At 32.7% G+C, this 17,577-nt stretch overlaps 1 protein-coding gene and 1 long non-coding RNA gene across 4 annotated transcripts; one reads left to right on the top strand and one right to left on the bottom strand.

The window, feature by feature from the left end:
* The first annotated feature begins 976 nt into the window (after positions 1-976).
* LOC113219193 lies at positions 977-2,277 on the top strand. The gene is made up of 2 exons (XR_003305947.1): positions 977-1,654; positions 1,736-2,277. It is a non-coding gene; the product is annotated as an uncharacterized LOC113219193 (long non-coding RNA).
* A 2,606-nt stretch (positions 2,278-4,883) lies between these two features.
* Positions 4,884-17,414, bottom strand: LOC550732 (trichohyalin). 3 transcript variants are annotated; one of them, XM_006565062.3, is made up of 11 exons: positions 16,983-17,414; positions 16,653-16,882; positions 14,328-14,530; positions 13,929-14,064; positions 12,888-12,926; positions 10,999-11,110; positions 10,706-10,863; positions 10,454-10,585; positions 10,186-10,368; positions 8,346-8,508; positions 7,087-8,240 (listed from the first exon to the last, which is right to left on the bottom strand). In XM_006565062.3, the coding sequence occupies exons 3-11, from the start codon at positions 14,513-14,515 to the stop codon at positions 7,087-7,089; spliced, it is 2,265 nt and encodes a 754-aa protein (XP_006565125.3). In that variant the 5' UTR covers positions 14,516-14,530; positions 16,653-16,882; positions 16,983-17,414. The 3 variants fall into 3 exon arrangements, with proteins under 3 accessions (XP_026300459.1, XP_016771456.2, XP_006565125.3); XM_026444674.1 differs by having other exon boundaries at positions 4,884-8,240; positions 16,653-17,413; XM_016915967.2 differs by lacking the exon at positions 12,888-12,926 and having other exon boundaries at positions 4,884-8,240; positions 16,653-17,414.
* Positions 17,415-17,577: the final 163 nt, after the last annotated feature.

Raw genomic sequence — 17,577 nt, 5'->3', positions numbered from 1 at the left:
ATTTCGCTGCGGGTTACAATTACAAGCGAGGCGCGTAATTAAAAGCTGATGTCCCCTATTTATTAACGCTACCGGACGAGTGCACCGGTCGAGAGAGCCGCTCGTTTTAATGCCAAACGTCATCAGCATCGACCATCGTCCCCTTCGTCCATTCCCTTTCTCCCCCCTCACCCTCCTTTCCTCTTCCTTCCATCCTCCTCCGCCATGAATGGAGCAGCCCATTGGTTCTGATCCACTGGCTCGCAACCACGCTTTTCGCGTATCTCATTTGCATATTTTTCACCTTGGATACGCGTACGCCTGCTCTTATCGATAAGATCGATAATCATTTCCAAACGACTCAATCCGAGTTTTACGAGTTTTTCGAGATAATCGGTGTGTCTAATCTGGATTCTGGATGGTAAACGAGCAAGCTTGATCGATGTCGGTCAGATTTCGAAGGATTTGAGATTATAATATAGGTTTCCAAAGGAGAAATTTTGTGACGTTTTTGTTGAATTCGAAGGAGGAGATCAATGTGGTTATCGATTGTGCCGATTGGCAACGATGAGGCAATTTATGAACAATTATATTTGTAAAGTTTAGTACAATTTGATTAATTAATTTTGATGATATGAATAATCTTGAAAATATTTTGGAATTTTTTTTAATAATAAAGAATATAATAATAATAATAATATTTTATAAAATAAAATACGCGAGAGGAAACATAGATTTATTTATTTTTATTAATTAGTATATTTATCTAAGATTAATTATATTTAATTTCATTAATATGTTTACCCAAGATAAAAGTAAATTATATCGTTTATCGTATATTTATATCTATATGAGATCTACGTTTGGAAGAGGAATTTATTTCTTCTTTGTTATGATTAACAATTCATTTGATAATTATCTATAAAACATTCTTATCTTATTTTATTTTTACGATTATCAGATAATGTTAAATTAAGTTAAATTTTTGTATGTGAAAATTACATTTTGAAATTTAATTGGAATCATTGCAATTATAATTTACTCGTATCCACGTATCTCTTAGTATTTCAAATCCTAGATAACTATATTAAAATCTAAATTTTGTTGGCACAAGCAACTTTCCATTCGAAATTTTTATATTCCGTATCGAGAACTGTGAAAAATGTAAATATGGCCACCTAAACATAGACATCCGTTCGAACAGTGCTCTTGCAAAAGTATACAATTTCACAAATTAAACGAGATATTCCATCTGATTTAGTACACCCGGTATATTATTCTAAAGTTGCACAATGCCTCTAACATTAGGAAAAATATATAGAAAGAGAAATAATTACCTTTATCCACATTCAAATTTCTGCATTGCATAATTTTGAAAAAAAATGGAAAAGTCGAACAATTCCCATTTCCTCTTGAGCTCAGTTCATGAATATGTATTATGTGCCTCTAATATTTACAACATAGTTATATATTTATTCGAAACTCTGTCATTACACACAGTTACCATTACCTGGAAAATATTTTACATTTATCCCACTACAATTATACAGTACTGTAACTATTTGCGATAAATCTCGTTGTCGCGATAAATCCGGCTAGAAAATTGCTCGTATTCGACTCGAGTGTAAAATTGCTGTCAAGCCTTTCGAACGAGTACAGCTACTTTTAACATAAAGTAACTAAATATATATTTACGATATAATAACATATTTTACCGCTTCACTTACCTTCCTACTCATGCTCCATTCCGTTGCAGATTTACTTCTAATCGGCCACAACTGGATTCGTTCGAACGATGACTATCGCAGGATAAAGATACCTTAAATGGATCATTAACGTCGATATCGGGAAATCAATGAAGGATTAGACGATAGATCGTTCAAATTCCCCTCGCTCGTTGCGTCACACACAGTCATCAATACGTCGAAAATATAATTATTCTCGCGGTTCTCGCTTGCCATATGTTGCTTTTAACAACGTACAAGCATAATCTCTCGAGGAAGTGGTTTTTAGAGTCGAAAGGTGCTTCTGCTTGATCTTTCACCTTCTATCTATCCGTTGAAATTCTGTTAGAGAGAATAGAAGAATGTAAATATTATATCCGCTTAAATGCAAGGGATTAGGAGAGGAGCAAGTTTAATTTTGTGAACATTATGAAATTGAGAAGAACAATTGGTAAATATTTTGTATATTTAGAAAGTATTTAACCAAGGATATTTAAGGATAGGATAGATTTCACGGTTCGTGGCTTCTTGACATCACGCTCTTCTCCCTTTATTTTGAACTCATTTGGCTACAGAATATCACAACATGATAGAGATCGAACTTTAGATAGAATTGCACCGATCATAATGTGTGTGTATGTATGTGTGTGTGTGAGTGTGAAACTCTTCCATTAATCGAATCGATGTTTTTGATTCTATGAATTTTTATTTTTGAACAAAATCGATATTTAATATTTACAAAACGTATATTATAATCGATTTTGGAAGAATTGAATTTACTTCGAAAGGAGGAATTCTTCGAAAGAAATTGACTCGATTAAAATTTGTCCAGATCCACAAATCACAGGGATGTAAAATAAATGACGATAAATTTCGATTCGATCGGTCGAATTTCACGAAAAATAGGATCGATGATAACGTCATAACGAGTAGTAGTCAACGCCATGTTCAACAGACATATCATTTTGTTAATCTTTTTTTTCTTTTTTTTCATTTTTTTTTTTTTTGTTTACACACACCTTAAATTAACGATGCGCACAGACAGACAACGATACACAGATTTAAATGGGCTACGCCACATTTATAAATATATTTTTGACACTTATGCAATTGAGCCCCGCTTATACAACGATGATAAAATATTATTTTCCAGTGACGGTCCTTTGGATTTAGTTTGATACATGGTTCCGTTGTTCTCCTTTTTTTTACTCGATTATCAACAATTTGTTCCATATCCGTTCGAGATTGAAATATCATTGAAAACTTTGTGAAAGTTTCGTCTCGAACGATTCGAACAACTTATATTCAGTAATGGAGATAGAATTTTATGCAAGGGATGCGAATATGATGTTTTATATACGTTCATCTTTTATTTATTATCAGTTTCTTTTCTAAATTTTATTTGCTATCTCAACTTTGTAATTTAAAAAGTTTTTTAAAAATTCTTCTCGTATTGTAATTTTTATAATTGTACGTATTAAGTGATATTTTTAAATGATACTCGAGAAAGGTGTGACGTCCATTTTGTCGATCTCTGAAACTCATTGAAAGGCTGTATAAGTTAAAAAAAAAAAAAAAGAAGAAAATTCAAAGATTATAAAAATCATTAATTGTAATTTGTTCTTAACTAAATGGAATAAATCTTGAACAAAGTTTTTCAATAAATTACATTGACGTATATTATTTTATAAATACTGAATATTCCATCAATCACGTAAATCATTCCATCAATCATTTGTAAATTAATTTTGAATAATTTTAACTATTCCACCAAGAAGAATCATATAAATTATAGTTAGTAATATTATATTTTGTATAACATATTTTAAATAATTAAAATTCACGAATCACCGTGAAACAGAGAGGCAATACACTCATAGATTATACAATCTTCTATAATTTTTATCATATATATAATCCTATGTACTATATATGTATATTATTTTATACATTTAGCCTGAGAAGGTGTATGTATACCATACGATTAAAGTATTGTCAACAGTACGAAAGGAGAACGACGAAATCGATGCAGAATTATTCTTCTTCTATTTTTCTACCTAAATTTGTTCCTCTTCTGAACAATTATTGTAATTGTGTCTGCTCGTCACATCACGTTCTTCTTATATCGAGTTCGATATGAAATAAAAGTATCAATGTTGCGGAGATTTCTTCAAGTTTTCTTGAAAATAAGATTTGCTTTTCGCCGATTGAACTTAAAATTCATGGAGGAAATGCTTTTTCGGTTAATCGACAAATGTCAATTGATAAACTTAACAGATGAATTAAATCATATATTATATTTTCAACGTACATACATAATTATCATTTGAAGAAATAGTCTCGATTATACATAAAACACGAATCACACGATAATCGCCACATTAATAATTTACATATAGATACATCGGTTTCGACTCAACACACGAGGATTGCGCATCGGTTTTGCGAATCGGTAGCAACTAACTCGTTTTTCTTCGAAACAATTTCGCAAAGACATTACATTCGCTCAACTCATGAATAAAATTATGTCAACCTTTAAATTATTCGCTTTGTACAATATTCTTTCTCCCCCTGATCGCGTGAACCGTGGACACAGCGTTCGGCGAATCAATGAGTCGTCGTTCTGCTTTGTACCAATGCTGAGTATATTACATCAACAACGTTCAATAGATACTCTTCTTTGTCTTTTTCTTTTTTTCTTTTTTTTTTTTCCTTAAACAATTAGCTTAAACGCGGCAGTTAGGAAGAAGAATGTTAACAGGAAGAAATTGAATAATTTTCTCTCTCTCTCTCTCTCTCTCTCTCTCTCTCTCTCTCTCTCTTTCTCTCTGATAAATTGTATACATATTTTTAGAAAAAAGTATGAAAGTGTAATTTAGAATATATATATTTACGTGTATATATTTTTCTTTTTAGTTGGAAATTGAAATATTTTCGTAGAAAATGATTTCTTCGATATTCGTACGAAAATGAAAATATAACGTTAATTATTTCGTGTGATTACTTCATTAGTTTATTTATTATTGTTATTATTGTGTGTCGAGTGTTTAAAGAAAATATGTAATTCGTGTGTTTATAAATTTAATGAATGAAATATAAGAGAGTGTTAAGTGGGGTTTAAATAAGGTTAAATAAGAGAAATAATTTCGAAATCATTATCGAGAACACTTTTCCTCCCGCTGCATGATAAACGTTACTTAATTATTATTTTATATATATTCACAGTTTCATAAACACATTTTCGTTGCAAGAATGCAAGTGGATGCGAGTCACTAGCACGATTAAAGAGCTTCACAGTCGTGTAAAATTATTTGTGCATCAATAACGATATTATCAATCGTGAAAAGTAATAATATAATCTCAAAATTATCAACGAGATCTTATGAATTTCAATCATATGAAAAAACACAAATAAATAATTTTTACATTAATATAATAATATAATAAGATACAATTATAAAGAAATTTTTAATAAATTTAATAAATAAAACTTGACGAGTTTATAAATTTATAAATTGAATTTTAAAGTATAACTCTTGTCAAGTTTTTCATTTCATAAAAAGTGCTGATTTTCGAAAACCTGAAGCATGGAAATAAAGTTGGAATAACAACGGAAATACAATATTTTTCGTAGAAATCGTTTGTCATTCGTCGACCACAGCTCTCGAACACCTTGCCTCTCAAAAACGATATTTCTCCTTTGATACAATATATCGCTATATTAATATTATTATATGCATACGTAATATGTAATATATTTTTAATATATCAATTTTTGCAGTTCCTTCCATGGATATGATAAAATTGTTCAACAATAACATCATTTTCTTCTTATTTTTACCGTTGCTCTTTCTTTCTTTACAAGTAAATTGATTCACGTATGCATACACGATTGAAAAATATCTTCTATTTTTCTGATAAAATCTTTTTTTTTTCAATTTTTAACAATAATTTTTATTGTGACGTTTTCAACAATTTTTATCGTAATACTTGCTATACTATAGAATGGACCATATAACATGAATATTTTAATTTATTTCCGCTATATATGGATTTTGATAAAAATTTTCTTGTCACAAATAATACGATAACGAAGGATAATTTTTCGTAATTTTTATTTTACAGTAAATTTTTAATATTATTTACATTTTTTTTTTTTTTACGTATACTCCAATAATTATTATCCATCACTAATAAACGAAGATGATCTTACTCAAAGCAAAGACACGCATCTTCAAAATTAATTTTGTGTCTTCTTTAAAAATATCATATATGATAGAAAGAAAAAATTGTTATTCGCTGACCACAAAAATGATTGAGAAATGATTAAAGTTAGATGGTCCAATTTTGCGAACGGAATAGAAAAACAGATTTTTTTCTTCGAATGATCGAAATGGATGTTCGAGATGCTTGGCGTAAAATATATTTCAGACAGTCTATCGCTTTATAACAGCCGTTATAAGAATAAAAAAAAAAAATTCGAGGCTGAGAGCAATAATAAATTATTATGAAGTTACTTGATTCACAAGAAAGCGAGGAGTTTGATTGATGTCGACGAAACTCGTGTTCTTTCATTACTGGCGTGACACCGCGTAATTGATAATGATTAGATTGAAGAAGTGGCCGGGGAATTCAGAGACAGGCAGCGTATGTAAATTATTGTATATAAGTAGTCGTTAACGTGTCAGTTGTAAAATTAACACTCGTAAAATCGGTGTCGATAACAGTTACGTTTCATGTTGATACACCGCTGGAAGCAATCGGAGAATTATTTTGCCAGTTTCCCGGATAATTCCCTAGGATAAATCAATCGTTCGAATCGTAAATGATACCGTAAATGATACTTTAACAATGAAAGTTTTATTAGAGGTAAATAGGTTCGACCGTATAATTTTCTGACAATTTCTTTTTGAGCAGCGGAACTCATAATTCTCCGGTTGAATTTAGAGATCTCACAGACATTGTACAAATTATAAATACCCTTAAAATAACGATATATCGCAATAAGATTTAACTATATTCTATTAAATCATTTCAACAATGAGCACGTATCTTATCTACGTACAGACATTCGGTCTGAATTTAACAACCATCATGAGTGAACATCTCTTTACACTTATCTTAAATATCTGTGTATAATACAACGATAAAAAATTATATCAATGTATATTAAAAAAAAAGAGAGAGGAAAAAAAAAAGAAAAACAACGATTCGTTACGCGTAAAGTGAAAATTTTTTCACTTGAGACAAAAATTATTTAAACGATACGAAGAATGATAGTCATACCTTGGAATAATCTTCTTTCTCGAAAATAATCAATTAATTATAAACTTTAATTGCAGTGGCAAACCGAGAAAAGAGGACGTTGAGAAACGAGAATCATTCAAAATTTGTGCGTTTTGAACAACCAAACTAAATTGGCTCTGCCTTCCTGTCTCACGACTATCTTTATGTAGAAACCAGTAACGCCATCTGCGAGTTGTGATTGCTGGAGTTGCTGTTCACGCTTCGGCGATTCAGCTTCGTGCACTCTAATCTCCACTCTTCCCTCCTTCCTCTTCCTCCCTCTTTTTCGCTCCGTTATCTGTCTTTGCTCCAACTTCTTCTCCGCCTCAGGTTTTCGACCCTCTATGTGCAATTGCAATTGCTGGAATTGTCTGCTCTCCCATTCATCCTCGTATCTTCTTTCCTCTATCTGTCGTTGCAACGCTTCCTCCTGCATCATCAACATTACCTCCTGCTGCGACGTCCAATGGGCTTTCAATTCCTGCAGCTGTAATTGCATCTTCTTCTCTTCTCGAATTCTTCGTTGCTCCTCTTCCTTTTGTTGTTTCAACAACTCTTCCTGCTCTCTTCGTCTCTCTTCTTCCACCTGTCCATCCAATTTTTCCTCTTCCTTTAATTCAATTGTTTCTTCTCGAGCCCGATCTTTGATCATTAATCGCTGCTCCAATTCCTGCCGTTTCTCATCTTCTTCACTTTTCAATCTCTTCTGCGGAATTTCCTCTTGATCTGCCTTTCTCAGATCCTCCTCCTTTCGATGTTTCTCCAAACTCTCCTTTTCTTCCTCGTTTCTCAATTCCATTTCCGATCGTTTCTTCTTCTTCTCGTCCTCTTGCTTCGTCAAATCTTCCACCTTCTTCCTCTCTTCTTCTTCTTCCTCCCTCCGCTTCCTTTGTTCCTCCTCCTCTTCCCTCCGCCTCTTCGACTCCTCCTCCTGCTTCTTCCTCTGCTCCTCTTCCTCCCTTTGCCTCTTCAACTCCTCCTCTGCCCTCTTCCTCTTCAACTCCTCCTCCTGCTTCTTCTTCTTCATACTCTTCTGCCTCCTCTCGAACTCCTCCTGCATCTCCTGCCTCCTCAACTCCTCCTCCTGCCTTCTGATCAGCTGTTCGTCGTGCTGCCGTTGCACCTCGTCCTGCCTCATCGATTGATACTGACTCCTCTGCTCGATCAGCCGTTGCAGATCCTCCTCTTCCTGCCTGTGCTTCTGCCACTGTTCCTGCTCCCGTATTTCCTGCTCCGCTATGCCGTATTTACCTTCAAGCGGGTGCGAGACCGCATCGTTAATAGAAATTCCCTCGCATCGAGGCTCGTCCGATACGGCCGCGATCAGTGCGGCCGTGGCCGGAGGTTAGTTGCTACCTGAATGCTGTTTCTCGTCGGACCCCTCGTATGAACCGCTCGAGCTCAGTGACGTGTTGCTCCCGAATTGGTCCTGCAACGAGGATTGCACCGACAGACTACGGTCCTGGTGCTTCACTTTGTGGGGGGAGAGCTTTCCGGGGTCGACACTGGTCGGGTCTGCCTGCAACAAACTCTCTGGTTAAGAGGCTTTCGGGATGGGGCGAAGAAAGGGTGGATGAAAGGGTGGAGGGATCGTGTCTATGTAAGTTGTTCTTGCGGTTGTGATTCGAGGGGGGGGAGAAGTGTTTCGAGGTGCGAGAGGCAACCCTTTCGTTATGGGAACGCGTGACGCAGCGCCATCTCGAGACTCGAAGTTGTATTAGTCCAATGCAAATCTTGTAACTTTGTGAACAAACTTAAATTGTTTTGAGAATGATTTTTAGAGAATGGATAGATTGGAAGATGTAACTATATTCGAAGAATATAGTTTTGAATATATTTTTCTTAATTGTGAATAATATATGACGTTCTCCGTATCGAAAAGGTAGCGTAAATGTCAAGTTTTCATATTGATATATTAAATTGTGATGGAAAGTATATTGTGGTTATTTATCTGTTAAATGTATCGTAATAAATTTAATAGGAAAGGGGTGTTCATTTTTAAAGAATGAATTCAGGAAACATTTATTATTATTTAAAAGGGACTAGCAAGAGCTAATCGAAATATATACTACATGTGCAATAAGGGGAAAAGTTTTTCTTTCAACATATGTGTATAAAAATATAAAATATAAAATGATACATATAATTAATAATATATTAGAGATGTGAATATGCCAAGGTTTAAAAACAAAGAGCGATACACTCTTACACTGTCCACAATGATTAATATATTGAAGATTATTAAATTTATAAGGGATACGTCAAGTGAATAATATTCTAATTGTTTCACAATATTATTCTGAACAATGTAAACAGTACATCAACGTGATATATCGTTAAACATAAAAAAAACATCTAAAAAAAAAATAAATATATATATTTTAATGATCAATATTAAATTAATATTAAATAGAATAATAATAAAATATCAATTAATAAATGATAAAGATGAAATAAAATATTTTTATCCAAGGATAAAAAGAATTTCTAAATAAGAAGAACACAAATTAACATTTAATTTTTTAGATAAACTAAAAAAGAAATTTCCAAACATTCAAAAAAAAAATTCTCAATTATTACACACTATATCTCATTAATATATACATAATGAATTTTTCAATCAAATTTTTAAACAATTTGCACTCTCTTCCGCATGCTTCGACAAAAGACACAAACAGGTATGTGTGTGTATATATATCAAAGGGGACAAGAAGAATCATAAATGCATATTCATACTTGAATTATTCCCGACCATAATTTCTCGTCGTTCTTGGGTTAGCTTTCTAGGGATATATAACGAAACGTTATATATCGAACGAAATAACTTTGAACTGAGAGCATACTACCTTCGTGGAGAATGTACATTTTTTATCTCATTTCGCTAGAAATTCGCAAACTACAATCCTCTACACTAAAAGTGCTGCTTGTAACAGTGTCAATCTTGTCAAATATCAGACTAATAATGATATTATATTTTTTTTTAAATATAATAATAATAATTTTGCAACTAGTTCTGTCTGCGATATTCCTAATGAAAGGCACAAATGAATTTCGTATTAGGTAAAAATTATAGAATATCTAGGCTTCTACTCTGAATACTTGGAATTTTGATTAGTAGAAGTAGAAAGAAGAAGAGAAAGAGAAGTGAGAATGTGTTAGTATTTAATTCCATTGTTATTTCTGAAACAACACGCACCTGATAGGCCAACGCGTTCACTATGATCCCCGAAGGTACCAGGCCCAGAGGGTGAACCTCCCTCATAAGCACGTTTGCAGGAATCTTGTGAAATTGAATGTACTCCAGAAAGTTGCCTATTACGTCCTTCAGATCTTGATTCTGATTGCTATCGCAGTATTTCTTGCTCCACATCAAGGCCGCCTATGAGTAATTTTGATCAACTTTTAATAACAATCCGATCTTTCAGAACTGAAACGATTTTAATAATAATAATTATAATATTTACTTGAAATTTGGTAAATTCATCAGCACGTAACTCTTCCCTAGCGAGGATTAAACGAACCACGTGTTGAGGAAGAAGGGTGAACGAGCCTAAATTCAACACTTCGTTGCCATGTTCGTCGACGAATTCAAATACCTGAAAATAAAATATATTTGTAATATTTTTAATAATATTCTTTAAATTAATCTATTACTTTCTTTTAGAATTTTGTTGAAGAAGAAGAGAAAAGAATTTTATACATTTTTGCGAACTCACCTTATGAACCAAGGATTTTGTACACTTGTACTGAATGTATCGTTCAGCTGACGCCAATAAAGCGCACACCGTGTCCACTGTTATACAACATTGCACAAATCCTGTGCAAGCTTTCCTCAGTTGTTCCAATCCGTAATAATCAGCAGCGTTCATCAATCCTTTAAAATGGAAACGAGTTATTGATACATCCAGGCAATATTTATTAATAATTGAATTACAGCCGTCAAAGAAAAGAGATTGAAACTTTCTTTTCAATATTTTAATTTAATTAACAATGTTTGTAAAGCACATACCCAATAATGTTCTAGGCTGCAACGTCACACATCCGGTATGAATGTATTCGATCAGCTGGCGGAACACATCAGGTTCAAATTCCTCGATGATCACCGTATGATGCTGATTCGGCTATGATTCATCAAACAAAATTTCATATTTATAACAACAAAAACATCGTATCATCGATTACGAATTTGAGAATTGAAAATTCATGCTAAGCGATTATCTCTGTATACGTAGTGATGGATATACTTTCAACCTGAAGATTAAACAATTCGATGATTAATTCTTTTTTTTTTTTTTTTTTGCCAAAGACAAATTTTTGAATAAATCTCGTCAATGATTTCTTAATAATCAGATCGTCCATCACTGTTCGCTTAAGCATCGATGAAAAATTGAAAAATCGAAGTATTGAAATCGCAAAAATTTTATATAGGTGCACACTCTTTATAGGCGAACTACTGTGCTTTTAGTTTCATGACTGCACGACGAATTGTGAGATGCAGAATCAAATCGTGCCCTCCTCTACTAAAGAGGATTATGATTGCGATCGTGCGTGTCTACAGCTATTGCAAATTTGCCTGTATATACTATAAGAAAGATACGATCTTTGAAACCGTGTAGTCACTTTAAGACTTGCATGCCGATTGGAAAGAGATAGACTGGAATCACAAATGCTTCATCGATATATATATATATATAGGTTCAATTGTGTTGGATGCATCGTAATTTCTGAATAATTAATCATACACGAGGATACTAGATTGATAAATATAATTTGATTGTTGTTAATTTGTTTTAATATTGCAATATTTTGTATACTTAAACAATTTAGAATATTATGAATATTTAAAAAAAATAATAGGATTGAAAACTTCGAAGTAATATTTTATCTCGAATAATTTTGATTCAATGATAATTTGAGAGATATTTTTAATTATTTTTAAAGAATCTAAACATAAATGTTGATTATTAATATAAAAATATCAGTTGAGGTTTATTTATTAAAGTTATATATTTATTAAAGTTGACCAATTGCTGCACGAAGCTTGTTAGACGAAGTAAGACATAGTTAGAGTGAGAGAGCTATATTTTTAGTTTCAAGCCACACCGCGGCATGACGCTCCGTGTCATTCTATCTTCATCTCGCTTCATTTAACGCAAACTTCAATAGATAGCTCGTAATAAATAAGCTGAATTTTTGAATAGAAACTTTTTTATTTGTTTTGATCCTTAGAATTCAAATATTCTACGAATATATTAATATCTTTTGAATGAAATTATAAATAATTTTTTCTTAAAGCAAAAGAATTAATCTGGTATCCAGACATAATAAATCCATAGTCTATCTCTTTAAATAGAGTAAAATATAATTTTTATATTTTTTAATAAATAACACAGCATTAATATTGTGATAATTTGAAACCTAAATAAATATTATCATAACAATTTCAAATGTACATAAATATTAATTAAATTGTGAATAATTTTCTTGAAATAATTATATCGATTTTGTTAACTTCATTACATTGATTTCACAATATCAATGCGTAAATATTCCATGCAATCGATACTCCAGGATAACTGCTTCATCGCGAGATCTCGCTCTAAAAATTCTACTATTATAAACCATACATCGAGAAATAATGTAAAAAGAAACAGGCCAATCCATTTGACTAATTCTTTAAATTATTTAGGATCGTCGTTATCCAGGATCCTTCTCGTTAATTTTATTAGAGATTATGAAAGAAAGAGAACTGAGAAAGAAAGAGAGAGTAGTTTGGCGAGCATTAGAGTGAAAGAGAAAGGCCGAGGAAAGAAATCGACAAGTAAAAAAAAAGAAAAAAAAAAAAAAAAGGAGAATCAGGATGCAAAATCGTATAGAGAAGTGGCGATATAATAATACCTCTTGTATGGGAGCCAACTGCTGAGCGAACCCTGACCGCTACACGGCACACAACAAACGCACACTTACTATTTCTATCATTTTAACGACTGTATTTGAACACGGTATGTATAAATATTTTTCAAGTTGTCAATATTTTTGTGAGATGCATAAATTTATATACAGAATATCCTATAAATAATTTTAGTACTCAAAAAATTGCAATTTCAAAGTTATTTAATCGCACACAATTATTTCAATGCGTGTGTGCGATTTACTTATATTTCGATATTAAACTATGGTTATAAAATTATACAGGTATTTGCTTGTATAATTGCATTGAATAATGGAGAATAATAGGGAATATTAATGAAAGAAGATATTAATGCACGACAATATTACATTATAATAAAAGAAACTTAATTACGTAGAAATTTATTACCAAGAATAAAATTGCGTGTTCAACAAAATGAAATTTTCAATAATATCTCGTTTCATATCTACGTTTTTTTCCATTATTCAATATAATGGACATAAATAGTAACATAATATAACAGAATATAAGTAGTAATATTCATTCTGTTATGGCACCCGTTAAGGATATAGTTAAATATAGATGTAGCACTAAAATATTTAAAATCAATTTTCTTGAAAATATAGCCTCGCGTTAAAAAATTATATTCCATTTTTTTCACGTCTCAGTGTCAATATTTTAAATTTAAAGCATATTAAATATAAAACACTTTCTATTATATAATCAATATCAATAGAAGAATAAATCCAATGTTTTTCACTTTTAAATTAATCGATCTAAATTAAAGTTTTCAAAAATTAAAGTTTAACGATCAAATATTCAATTTTCAACATGTCAAGATATGGACACTCGTAGGTGTATTCCACTGCACGTGTAAAATGTTTCAAAGTTCACTGCCCACACTGTTGTCTGTTCGATTCGAATTTCAATTTGCTTTGACATTTCTGCCTTCGAACAGCATCGATATTGTTTATTAAAGAATAGCAAAAGTACAAATAAAGCGATGTTTCTGCAATGATTGCGATTACCTGTTGCGCTGCATTCTGCAGATTCAACAACGGTTCCGAGCTTCTCTTTAGAAACAGGCGGATTTTATTCTCTTTCGGTGCCGGCTCTTTTTTACGTTGTGGACTTGGCGCCTGGTAAAACATTTTTTGAAAAACTCTGGAAAAAAAAGAAAACGAAGAATTTGCGTGAATTTCGTCATTGAATTTAAAAATTTTTTAAAATCTTTAGAGATTAAAGAATTTTTCTTGAAAAATCTTAAAATTCTTAAAATTTTTTAAGAATCGTAGACATCTCAATGATTTTTAGAATTTTTTTTACAAATTTTAGAATTCTCTTTGAAGTTTGAGAATTTTCAAATTTGACTACTGAATGAATAAATGGGTAAATTATTATTATTTGAAATAATACACGATACGAACCTACTTCTGGCCGCTAAAACAGCCTTCACAGCGCAAATAGGTTCTTTGGTATCACCGACGAGGAAGGTCACGTCGCATAGTTCCGGCATACTTGCCAGAAACTTCATATCCTCGGCCAAGCCGGCCTTATTCTCGAAAATCGAATAATCCGACTCGTCGGCCACCTCTGACCCTGAAGCCTCCGGCATCGAGCTCGTATTTTCCTAGAAAAAATTTCATGTAGCCCGAATACAATTCGAAAAATCATTATTTCGATTTCCCTCTTAAAATTTATTTGTCAGAAAAGAAAGTAAAAATGGGTTCAAAGAAGAGATAGAAAAAATAAACTTTTGGAAATTATTTGATTTTTTTGAGATATGTATGTATAAAATGACATTTTATAAAATAAAATAAAATCTCTAATCTCTTTAGAGCGATATAATTTAGATTTATAAGGTGTATTAAAATTTATTTAAGCTCAGAAAAATAGATGAGTTTTAAATGTTAGGTAGGATATATTTGGAAGGCTGTCTGAAAGTTTGAAGCATATTTTAAACTTTGAAGTCGATAAACAAGGCTTTATCCAACGCTTGATAGATTTTAGTTCCGTATACCTTGCATTTATTATAAATTATTATTTATAACATTTTTTATTTTTTTATTTTTTTCTTGAATAAAATATATTATAAGTAAAATCTAAAATTAAAGAATTATATTTGAATTATTTTTTAATATTACTCGATTAATACTCTCGTCGCATATTAAAACGATATTTAACCATACAATTAATAATCGAATGTTTTCGAATCAGAAATTTTGCAGAAATTATTCACTGAAATTTAATTCACTGAAATTTCGTTAAATTCTCATTTAATGCTCTAAAAAATTCCAGGCATTTATCCCGGTATTTCAATATTACTAAAATTTACATACACATGTGAACGAATATTGTGTGCAAATAATTAGATCAAATACCTTTCATATTAATCGATTTTTATTAATATCATTCTCATTAAACATTATCCAAAATTTATTTCATTTTTTAAGAAATTATGAAAGATTATTAATAAGATTTTTTTAAGAAATCATGAAAGATTTTATTACTGTAATTTCAAAAAAATTTTACCCTATATTTAATAATTATTAAATACTTTCCTAACAATATTTCATCTTCTCGAATCTTCAAGAAAGTAAATAAATTTCTCTCCTAAGAAATGTTTAGAAAAAGCTAAAAAAGGAGAAGAATTTATAATTAAGAGAACAAGAATATAAATTCAATTGCAATTATTTCTCTTATTTATAAATAAACAATAAATCTAAGATATATAACTTTTTTATCGACGATTTCTCCAAGAAATACGCAGATACTTGGAGCAGTCGTTAAAGCTAAAGTTAATCGACGAATTTTCGCATGAATGAGTTTAAATGTAAACCGATACAGCGTTAAGTTGCCGAAGAAAAAGGCGACGAACACGCTTTAACGGACGAAATCCACTTTCCTTTATCCGATAGGGAAATCTGCATGTCCGTCGATAAATCACCCCCTGACGAAAGACTTAACTACCCTTCCGTGTAACGAGACCTGTTATCTACGATGTAGTTAACCTACTTGCATCAACAGACACGTTTAATCCACATCCCACGCCGTCAATATTATACTTTCATCCGACCTTTAACCAGTGAAAATTATTTACGCGATGTAGATATTCAGACACGCGAAATTTAATTGACATCTAGACAGATGGGGATATGGACGAAGATTTTTAGGAAAAATAATTCTTTAATTCCGATTTTTAAATTAATATTGATAGACAGTTTAAATGAATTTAATTGGAATCTTGGTATGGATGATTTTTAGAAATTAAAAATATTACGATTGATTGAAAATAATGGAAAGACAAATATATATATTATATTATATACGTAAATTAAAGTTCTATTATTATAAATATAATTTTTCACATATTCTCAAATCTCAAGAATTTTCAAGCATTAATCATAAATACAAATCTTTTTACACACAATTTAAATACAGAAAACGCAGAGAAAAACAACACAGGACAAATAATACAATTTTCTCTTTCTCCTAGCCACGGAAAATCATGAATATGCCAGGAGAAAAGGAAAATCGGATTTTCCCTTCCACTATCTCCGATCAAGGAGATATCCAACAAGAATATCCACCAATACAAAAGGAAAAATCGAATTTTCCACGGGGCAAGAAACAGCCTCCGCCTTCATTAAGGGGCGCGTAAATTGCATCATCTCGGCGACCAGCCAAACAACCAACCATCTCACCCCCGACCAGGAAACCGGTGCCCCGCTAGGAGTCAGCTTTTAAATTACCTGTTGCTCGAATCCCGGAGCCCCCTCGCTCGCCGGCCCGCTTTTGCCTCGAAAAAACACTTTTACCTCACTTCCTCCTTTCTACGATCACGCATAATCCACCATACACGCTCGAAGATTATCAATCTTCCTTCTCTCACCCTACAGCATCTCTATTCTCTCTCTCTCTCTCTCTCTTTCTCTCTCTCCCTATCTCTCTATCCCTCTTTCTCACGCGAAAAGAGAAGGTACTTCGATCCAACGTAGTAGAGGTTAGAAAAAAAAAATATATATATATATATATATACACACACACAGACGTATATTATATATATATATATTTGTGCGCACAGTGGTCGCGACAAACGAAAATGAACTACTCCAGCACCGCCACCCCTCGTGCAACACTCGATAAACTGAGCAACTGTACACGGAAGTGACACGCCTCGACCACTCGACTCTTCCCCTCCGTCTCTTCTCGATACTCCCCGATGCAAAAGTGCACGCCTCCAATCTCCTTTCGGGCACGGGAACGCGAACGAGCAAACCGAGTAAACTGTGTACACGTATACTCGCGCGCACACACACACACACCACACACACCACACACGCGCGCGCGCGCGCACACGCACACGAGGGGGACGGCTGGAACAGGGTCGGTTTCGTGAATGAAAGTGGCGCGGACAAACGGCGGATAAACACTCGCACTCGGCAAAAGCCACTCGACTGCGACGAGCCTACGACGTTCCCTCGGGCCAGGCCAACCCTTTATTGCGCACTCGCGCAACCCTCGCCACCCCGATGGAGGGATGGAGGAGGACGTTGCTGCGCCTGTGCGACCCGTCCACGTCCTCCGAAGGACCTCTCCCTTTTCTTCCTTCTTTTTTTTTTTTTTTTTTTTTTTTTACTTTTTAATATATGTGTATATTTTTTTTCTTTTTTCCCT

Source organism: Apis mellifera, linkage group LG13, assembly GCF_003254395.2.
Source record: "Apis mellifera strain DH4 linkage group LG13, Amel_HAv3.1, whole genome shotgun sequence".
Lineage (NCBI taxonomy): Eukaryota > Metazoa > Arthropoda > Insecta > Hymenoptera > Apidae > Apis > Apis mellifera.
The sequence above is the reverse complement of the archived record's forward strand: the minus strand, read 5'-3'. Positions and strand labels throughout refer to the sequence as shown.